The sequence below is a fragment of the Corvus kubaryi genome, unplaced genomic scaffold, assembly GCF_017639235.1.
Source record: "Corvus kubaryi isolate FWS band 111438036 unplaced genomic scaffold, C.kubaryi_AGA036_p1.0 69, whole genome shotgun sequence".
NCBI classification, from domain to species: Eukaryota; Metazoa; Chordata; class Aves; order Passeriformes; family Corvidae; genus Corvus; species Corvus kubaryi.
In genome coordinates, this window is record NW_024582057.1 from 4,254,275 (window position 1) to 4,264,548 (window position 10,274).

The 10,274-nt window shown below is 42.3% G+C and overlaps 1 protein-coding gene across 7 annotated transcripts in view; it reads right to left on the reverse strand.

Moving 5' to 3' along the window:
- The window catches only part of PHACTR1 (phosphatase and actin regulator 1), a 292,345-nt gene that overhangs the window by 43,092 nt on the left and 238,979 nt on the right, over positions 1-10,274 (reverse strand). For 6 of the 7 annotated variants that reach the window (XM_042049210.1, XM_042049207.1, XM_042049208.1 and 3 more), the window contains one exon: positions 9,875-10,081. The exons of the other annotated variant lie outside the window; for it this stretch is intronic. In XM_042049210.1, coding sequence (XP_041905144.1) covers positions 9,875-10,081 — 207 coding nt within the window. The remainder of the gene's footprint in view (positions 1-9,874; positions 10,082-10,274) is intronic. 7 annotated transcript variants of the gene reach the window in all.

The following is a 10,274-nucleotide window of genomic DNA, read 5'->3' on the forward strand; positions in this document are numbered from 1 at the left end:
CCAAAATAGCCCTGTGGGGTAGATGCAGCTTCTTGCACTCAACAGGCGCACAAATAGGGGGAGAGCAATTAGGGTGAGAGCAATTCAGTGTCTGAAGTTACAGGATGACTCACTACCATCACTGCCAGAGCAAAAGCTCAGGGATTCCTGATCCATTTCAGCCACTGCAGTGCAATTACTACAAGTCACGCTTCTTACGGGTTTGTAATGTGCAAAACATCTGGTGTAAAAAAATTACAGTAGAGGGCAAAAGAGAAAGGAAATAAAGTTTGAATACTGAACAGGACAGGTTTGAAAAATGGAGGGTACATGAGGAGAAAAGTTAAAGGGCAGTAGATTGTTAGGACTAATGTATTCTTTTACAGAAGCAAGCACTGTTCCCTGGACTCATGCACTGAATTTTACCTTTTTAACTCTACCTAAATGTTCACTGAAACCCATAGTTGATCAGCCAGGCAAAGACTTCCCTGACTTCAATGAGAAATCCGTGAGAGGTCCACAAGCAAGCCCCTCTTCCAGAACTCAACTGCAGGATGGAGATTTTTGGAGTTGCACTGTGAAATATTTTCAGAAGGGAAAAGAAGTAACATGAGGGCTTGTAGTTGCCAAGATGGGTGGGGGAAATGGTCACAACATATGCTAAGAGCAAAAGAGAGAGAAATATATACACTGTGAGCAACAACTCTGAGTTTGTCCCTAGGAGGAAGGCCAGGCCCTTTCCAGCCTGGAATACTGCACTTATTTGTCTCTGCAATTTAGCTCTGTGGGCAATGCTTGCATGACCTTTGGTCTCTTGCTACTTCAGTCCATTCCTCTTGCTGCAACATGGAATTGCAGGGCCAGAATCCTTTTTTGACCTGAGGAAGCTTGGGAGTTAGATGCTGCTCTCCAAAGGTCATTGGTCTCCTGAGCACTATGAGATTTCTAAAATCCTTTTCCAAATGGTTCTTTTTAGTTTAAACTATCCTTCCCCCCATCCCCTTCATTCTTTCCTTCCTCCTGGCCTATTCTGGGTATTGCCTGTTCTTCCACCTGTATCTAATAGCCAGGATGATATGAAGACTAGCAAGCAGTAACACTTCTTGAAAATGATTAAGCATCATAAGGTGAAAAAAGACCATGAGCCAAGTCCAGATATGTCTCTTGACTTATTTTAGTGCTAGTCAGATCTTCCACAGTATCCACTTGATATTAGTGGTTTTGCTATGCAAGGAGCAAGATGCTGACAGTGGAAGCCTTCCCCCTCTCCAGAGTGTTTCTATAGGCTAACAACATAGAGGGGTCAAAGGGAGTGCAAAGATGAAATACCACGTGCTGGTTTTGCTTGAGGTAGAGTTAATTTTCTTCACGGTGTCTGGTATGGAGCTCTTTTGGATTTGTGCTGAATACAGGGTTGATAACACAGAGATGTTTTTGTTACTGCTGAGCAGGGCTTGCACAGAGCCAAGGCCTTTTCTGCTTTTTGAACTGCCACACTGTTGAGAAAACCTGGGATGCATGGGAAGCTGGGAGGAGACACAACCGGGACAGGTGACCCCAGCTGACCAAAGGGATATTCCAGACCATATGACATCATGGTCAGTATACAAACTGAAGGTAAGAAGGAGGAAGGGGGGATGTTGGGAGTGATGGCATTTGTATTTCCAAGTAGCCATTACTTGTGATGGGGCAGGCCCTGCCCTCCTAGAGATGGTTGAACACCTGCCTGCTCATGGGAAGCAGTGAACAAATTCCTTGTTTTTCTTTGCTTGTGTGCATGGCTTTTGCTTTCCCTACTGAACTGTCTTTATCTCAACTAATTTGTTTTTTCATTTTTACCTTTCTGATTCTCTCCCTGATCCCACCGGTGGGGGAGAGAGTGAGTGGCTGTGTGGGGCGTGACTGCTGGCTGGGGTTACACCATGATGTAGGGGCATGGGGAAAAAGTGGCCTTTCCACATTGCAGAGTGGAAGAGTTACAGAGAGTAGAATCCAAGTCTTTCACCTTTCAACGTAATATTAGATTCACTTAACATGTTGCCTCTTGCAGGCAAAATTCTTCTGATGGCTTTACCAACGCTGAAATTTAACTCATGAGTTTGCCAAAGCAATAAAAGAAAAAAAAAACACTTTCAGGATTTTCTATTCAGGCACATAAAGGTCTTCAAGTCACCTTGTTTTTCTTACAAACATATTATTTGTATATATTTCCTCTTTGTATCCTGCATAAAAGAACACACCTCTTCAATAAAAGGTAAATAACAGAAAGAGTAAAGAGTAAATAGTATAGAGCCCTGAGAATAAGGCTCCTACGGGACTTGTAGTAAAAAAGTGGGTTTTTTCATACATTTATGCTTCAGGCAATTTTACTTCTACAGCTTGTCCTGAATTACAAAGACTACACTGAGATCTGCACTTCCATTTTGACAAATACAGGTTGGTTTAAGATCCCTTTCTGCAGTATGTCAATTAAAGTCTTCATTTGACAGTGCCTGTTCCCGGATGCCCCATCACTCTGTGGCAGCCATCCTTAATGGTGAATTCAAAGAGATCCCAACTGCAGGCATCTCTTGCTTTTGACAAAAGAATAACTGGAAGTTCATCTGGGTTTGCTGCCTTTTGTGGTCCTGAAGATCAGAGCAATATTGTATGTTGGAAGTGAGCATGACATGTCAAATAGCTCAGGTATAAAGCAAACAGGGATCCTTCCTTCTTTGTTCTAAATAGTGAAAATTTCTTTTCTCATGCAAGCATTCATGTAGTAGAGTTGTGGCACAGGCACTGCAGCTGTGGAATTGCACAGGAGAACAAGTCTAGCTTAATTATCCTGAGCAGTCCCATATTCATTCCATTGTGAATCAGAGGCGCACACTCTGGTTTCGACTCAGCACAACAAAGATTCCACTTAAATTTAAACAAATGCTTCACATCAACATATTTTCAATGGTATCAGTGCTGGGTGACTCCACTGGACACTTGCCAAAAATCTTGCCCATTATTTTTCATGTCTTTATTCAGACTGACTGTGTTACACCCAGGTTCTTGAGCTTGTCTGAATATGGTCCTAATACCAAAACAGACTCTTGGAAATGAACCAGAGGAATTAAATCTACTTGTCTGCCCTTCACCTTCAGGAGAATTCTACTTTGTTTAAATAAAATGGTTGAAAGGAGAATGACTACAATAGGAAGAGAGTTCAATCCATTTGCTGGGAAATGTAACTGTGTATCTTCACTGACACCAGTAATGGAGACCTTGGTACTGCAAGTTTTAATGTGTGGTCTGATCAGTGACTATGCGGAGCAAGTGGGGCCTTGCCCAAATCCATGGGCTCCGGGCGCGCTGTTGGAAACTGTGCTACCATCATCTACAGTCAAGGATAGAACAACTTCTCCCTGCATGTAAGAGTGAGGTGACCGAGTTTTACAGCTCTTTCCTCTGTTTGCTTTAATTTCACAATGTACATGATTTATGAACGGGGGTGGTAACAATTATTGTCTTCAGCATGGACTATACATCAGACATGGGCATCTGTAGACAAATAAGAAGCTGGACAGGAGAAATAAGAACAAGGTATCTGTGATAAGTGTCTTCTCAGTGAAACATTACCAGAGTCTTAAATCATTGCACAAAGCGCTTGTAACCAAAAAGAAGCAAACTGTGTGAAGCCAGGTGTGCAAGTCTGATTAATCTCTTCTGGCTGAGGTTTTTCATGCTCAAGAGAATAATGAGCAATTTTGCAAGATGTTGGTTTCCAGTGGGGTTGTGACCACTCAGCACTATGTAATAACTTGCATGCTAGAATTGATGAAAAAGATATTAAGACATGAACCTCTCCACTCTTGATGACAATCAATTGCTTAAAAGACAGTTGTGGATGCCACAATATTTGCTACACATCAGACTTTTGACAAGCAGGCCATCCCTTACCCTTTCCATAGAGATAATTTTGCTAACATCTGCAGTTAGCATCTGCATTTCTTTTGGGGTTTTCATGAGATAAACATATGTTTATTTGTTGCGCAGGTTTGCTCCTATATGGTTTTTCTGATGTGTTAGTGGTACACTGGAGCTGTGCACCAAATATACCAACTCTGATGCTTCCTAGTCACTGAACATGGCTGGAGAATTGGTCAGCACACACTGAAGATACAACTGCTGCAGATGGGATGCTAGAAACTCCTATGTGTATGGCAGCAAATGTTGCTGCAGCAGGGTTGTAGAAATGCTCATTAAAATCTTCAAATTCTGCCCCAGATCAATTACTGCATGGAGAAAGAGGACATGCCTGGGAATCATGGGCTTGTGGCAGAGCTGGCTGTGTTTGCTATACTGCCAGTAGCAGAAATGCTCCTTCTTGACTCCTTGCCCGAATGTAAGCCAGCGTTGTACCCTGACAGCAAGGAAGGACAACAGACTCCTGGGTGGTACAAGAAAAACCAGAAGATCAAAGGATTCTTCTATTGATAGAAGGATGCCCTCCTATTTAGCAGTCCTTAAGACTGTATCTAGACTACTGCAAGCTTAGTATCCACCAGGAAAGATATCAAAAAACCAGAATGAGTTGAGCACGGGGTCACTGCAGTGGCTGAGGGCTAGAGCACCTGAGGGACTGAGGCGTGTTCAGCTTGGAGAAAAGACAGATTGTGGGGGAAAGCTTAACAGCAGCCTCCCAGTACCTACAAGCCAGGTTATCAATAATACTTTTCATGGTGTGTGGTGGGAGGAGGAAAGACAGTGGAAAAAAGTGAAAAAAAAAGAGGTTCAAGACTGGATTATAAGGAAAATATCTTCCCTGCCATGAGAAGAGCCAGTTAGTGGAGGTTTATCCAGACAGGTTGTACAGCTGGCATCCTCTGAAGCTTTCAAGACCCAGCTGGTCAAAGGCCTGAGCAACCTGGTTTGATCCCATACTTGGCTCTGCTTTGAGCAGGAGGTTGGATTAAAGACCTGCTAAGGTTCTTCCTCACCTGAATGACCTTATACTGTGACCTTTGCTGTACTATGTACTACAAGGAATTTTCTGTACTTACTACAACTAATACAACTTGTCATAAAGTTAATGAGATACTCTTTAAATTCCTTCCAAGTAATTAATTCTGTAAAATAATGTGCAAAAAACTCCCCAAACCCAACAAACAGTGCAAAAACCAGTGTGGCCTGTTGAGGGAGCTCCATAGTAGAAATGGGGTGATGTGTCTGATATTTGCTGGCTTCATTTGGACAAGCAGCTTTTACTTTTTCAGCTCTTCTCTCCTGTAATCACTTGTACCTAAACGGTGGGAGCCTCTTTTCTTGTTTCAATGAGTTTTTGAGCAGATTCATAAAGACAAGTTAAAAACTGTTCTCAAAGCTTTGCCATGCATCTCCTGCTGGCTACAGCAAGATCTGCAGCCCTGTCTTCAGGGGAAGATTGGAGACAGAAATTCTTTGCTGTTCTTCTGTACCACATATGCATCCAAGGCTCAGGTTGAATTTGGAGAACAAAAACAAGGCATGATCAGCCTAAAGGTTGAGAAGTACAGCTCTGCATGAATTCCTATGCAAGGCCTTGAAGAGGGTTTCAAAAATGAGAAGACTTCCTGATGCTTGTGTGATAGGTACTACTCTCCAGGAAGCAGCAGAGAGAGGAAGTATAGAGGGAGAAACTGCATCAGGGTCCCGTTTCCCATGAGAACCTGGTGAAAGAGAACTGCTTTTGCTCTGCTGCTTCTCCCTTGAGCACACAGTGAGAGAACTGTCCACTGCCCCCACATGAATGTAACCTGTCTTCATGAATGTAGCCAGCCAGAGCAGGCAGCTGGAGGTAACGTCACAGTGGAGGAAGCTCAGGGATTATGTCTTGGGCTCATCTCCAGAGGAGTCTTCTGACACATATGTGACTACTGCATTATAAAATACTGCAGAGTATTTATTGGACAAATTGTAGTTGCAAAAACTTTTATAAAGCTGTCACTAATAACCAGCTGCTGCAAGGTAGCAGGACTCCCGACATTCATGTTGTCAAACCTCATTCTTGTCTCTTCTGTATTGTAAGAAGTAACTTTTGAGGACTTTTAACATTTCCTACCCTGTTAAATGTTTGCCTCTAATTATGAATTAGTTCTGACTCTACACAGACACAACCAGAAAGCACAATATCTAAAAATAAACTAAAAATGTGCTATGTGTCTCTTCAAAATCTTGAATGAAGAAAGCAAAAGAATGCAAACAGCTTAAATGCAATAGATAAGTGGCCAGATATGACCAAAGCTACACCCCATTCTAATATTAGGCTAAATTTGGGCTCAAATACACTCAGGTGTTACTGAGATCCCATCTTAGTGGCACATATTTTGTTCTCTGGTGTTTTAGGAGACTTTATGGGTTGCTGGTGATTCAGTCGGAAAATATCTAATTAATTTCAGAAAACATTATCTGTGCTGGTGAAAATTAACAGCTTAATGAATCAAGATCAAAGGGAACTTTACAACATCGGGGTCTATCAAATCAGACATGCCTAGTCTCCTGTCACTTGGCCATTAAAGATTTTGTGATAATCTGGGGACTTTATCCCAGCACCCCAATTAAATTTGGTCCCAGGTGATTATTTCAACGCTTCCTAAATTTTCAGTGAAGGAAGCTACAAATGTTGTCCTAAATGCTTGGGTTCTGCATGTGGATATTGGAGAAGTAAAACAACAAAAGAAATTTCTATCTGTGTGTCTAATACTAATCATATTTGAAAACCAGTAGAAGGCTCACCAGGAGGTGACTGGCCAACAGGACATGCAGAGCAGTGAAACAACGGTATCAAAATTGTTAAGGCTCATGTTTTTCTCCTAGAGTTGCCTGTCTTCTAGGGCTACACAGGCACATCCACACCCAGTGCTGTGACAGGGATGTTCCCTGTGGAGGCAGCACCATCAAGACCACAGGACATGGTGTGAGGAAAAGCATGGAGCACTTTCTGCAGAGGTGTTGGCATCATTCCCAGTGGCTGCCCTGCAGTCTGCTCTTGGCTCCCGCCCTGTTTCTATACTGTCCCATCTCTACAGAGCCTCAGCATTGAGAAGAAGCATGCCAAGGCTGTGTGATTTATATTTGCTAGAGGCAATTCTCTCTGCCTTCCATCTTTAAAATGGATTTTTTTTTCCTTTTCATTCTCCACAAAATTAAATGTGCTCTTTTGTGTTTATTTAGGCCTGCTCTTTTATGTGCATTTCTTATCAACGAAAGGCCAATCTTTGTCTTGGCACAGGGGGATAGATATTTGAGACGGTTCAAAATGCTTTCAGAGGAAAGGAATGTTTCTTTTCCATTTCTCAAACCTGTAATAAGTTCTTTGTCAAACCCTGCAAGTCAGTCTGCATAACTTCTTGAAGAACTTAGGAATAATTTCAGAGCAAGAGAAGGTCCGACTTTTTTCCCTCAAGGTTCGTATTTAAAATATTTTTCCTTTTTTTTTTTGCCTCTGACCATGTCTGTAGTGATTTTTTAATATATGTTTGTAAAATAGATACACTTATGTACACATACACATACAGATATGTAGACAGAAGTTGAGTTGCTTCTGCATTTTCACATGTGTACCTGAACCCTTCACAGGATCACATCTCCTCTCGCAGTCCCTTGAACAGAGCTACCAGACCATTAAACCTCTGTCACTCTCCACTACCAGGCCTGGTATGTTTTAATTTGTACTTCAACCTTTTCAAAAATTCTTCAGTAGAAAAATGTGTATGCAGCATGAACAGAAAAGTTTTCATTTTGAATGCCAGAATTCAGATTTTGCTTGTTTTCTCACTCACAAGCTGAGGATGTCTCTGGAGTAATTAGAAAAAGAATAGCATTAATTCTGCTTCTCACTGAGGAGGATGCTTCATTAGGATTGATTGCTCATTTCCGAAGATTGCACACGGCTAATATAATTACCAGTGGAGAACACAAAGCACTGAGCAACATATATATCCTTTGGACCACCAAAGTAAATGGACCCTTAAGAACAAGCTGAATACTTTTATTTATAAGGAATGTATAAACGAGGGTTTCAGTACCAGCAGGAATAACTGTCAATTAAATTACGGCTCTATGACTAAACTTGAATCTCTGTTCCTTCACCCTGAAGGTTCTGTATATGCATGTACAAGAGTTTATCTGTATGCACATACAAGACTTTATATAGGACTAGATGAGACACCACTGAAGGACACCACGAAGTAAGAGAAGTCACAGTTCTGTTTCACTTTCATATGAAAGTCATTGCCATCAAGCAAGTCACTTTTGCTGATAATTTGAGTCTGATTCTACTTCACAGAAAAAACAAAACTACTCCAGAAGCCCTCATCCTTTGATTCTTCTGTTATCTCTTACAAAAGAATGGCTTATGAACCAAGGACATTTAGTACCTGAGTTTTTTTCCTATGCTATTCCTATAATTTTATTTCTGCCATATTGGCCTCATTTCTCAGCAACTTCTTATAATTGGGACAAAGTTTTAAGGGAGATCTTAGGAAGCTGGTTTTGTCCTTAGGTGAAGCCATTAATACTGCTGCCCGGCCTTGCAGGCTGCAGGACTGCCCATTCAGTTTGTAGCAAAAGGCAAAATACTAACCATTATGTGCAGAGTTTGGCAGGTAAGAAAGTAAAGAGGTTTCACATAAAATGTACAAAACTATACAGGACAAAAAAGTATGGTCATCCAAACAGAAACATGAAGAGACTACATAGAGATGACAGAAAACCAGAGCATGTTCTTTCCTAGTGAGGTCTTTCCTGATATAGATCTTAAACCTGATAAAATTTGTATGAACTGTCTGGGAAAAAAAAAATCTACAATATATAAATGTGGGCAGACCATTTCTCACATCAGCTCTGAAAATATCAGGGCAGCATTAACACAAGATCAACCCAGGGGGAAGACTGGTAGCTGCCCCATTATAAAGACGAACCACACCTCATGTTCAACTCAGGATTTTGAGTTGCTGCCTCCTGTACAGCAGCTGCAATTATGAGCAGACTGTTCAAAAGGTGCAGGCAAGCATTTAGGGAACCTATTTTGGTCTGCATAAATATAGCCATCCTTTGCTTCAGCAGTCAAAATGAGAGACTGGGAGGAGGAGACACACCCATCCTCCTTCCATGTCTACCGAGAACTTTGAATCCCAAAGAGCTTGGACGCTTGTGAAAACACGCAGAACACAAAACAGAGCCTGTGTGTTTACTGTTGCTGCCTTCCATGCAGTGAGAGCTAAATTGCAGCATAAAGCAGAGGACGTCAAAATCCCGGTCATTGGGAACTGGAGCTGCACTCACCAGTGGGAGGGCAATAGTCAGAGCAGGGGTGGAAAGAGGGAACAGTTTGGCAGACACGGTAAGCACTGAGGCAAAATGGCAAGAAGTCATGGGACAGAACTGCCTGTGTAAGGATCAGGGGGGCAAGACAAATATATGGAAAGATACAGGGTGTGTGGAGGGGGACCTGCCCATATGGCAGTTGAAGGGACAAGCAACAAAGGGCAAAAGGAGAAATCAAAACTCTCCCCTCAACTCTCATGCCTTTCCTCATTAAGGGTATTTAAAGATACCCTAGTATTTTTCTCATACTTCCTTTCCCATCAAAGCACATCCTGCAACTTCAGTGGTGATGGTAAGTCTTGATGAATAAGAGTGAGAAGGGTTAAGAAATGCCACAGTGATCTTAGGAGATTATAGCTGAGAGGGGAAGTGCCCTGGAGCAACCTTGATGAAGGTGCAGTCTGAAGATCTGCCCTACGTACGGCACATACGTTACCAGCACACACAACAAGTGCAAACAGCATTACAGAAAGAGGAAGAACACTGGGAACCTCGCTACAAAGGCAGCTTTTCCTGTAAGGGAAATGGTGGTGCTGAGGGTCCAGGAATACCTACTTACCAGTTAAGTGGCTGGCAATCCTGGCAATAGGTTTAGGAGGCAGGGCAGGGGGCTGTTTGAGGAGGGACAACTGTTTCACTGGGGTGTCCTCATGGTCTCCAGGGAAAGCGGCAGATTTTTTGGGGGGAAGTAGCAGGACTGGCTTAGCTGTAGGATCTTGGGACAGGAGGACTCCGGATTCATTGGATGTGGGGCTCTCTTCAGACACTGGAGGACACAACCACATCATAGACGCAACAACGTTACGAGCAAAGCAGCAGCGGATACAGCCAAAGTCAGACAAGAAAAGCAGCGCAGCAATGCAGATTAGGAATGACTCATAGATTTCACTCAAACATTGTATAATGTAGAAAGAAGGAAGGAAGGAAGGAAGGAAGGAAGGAAGGAAGGAAGGAAGGAA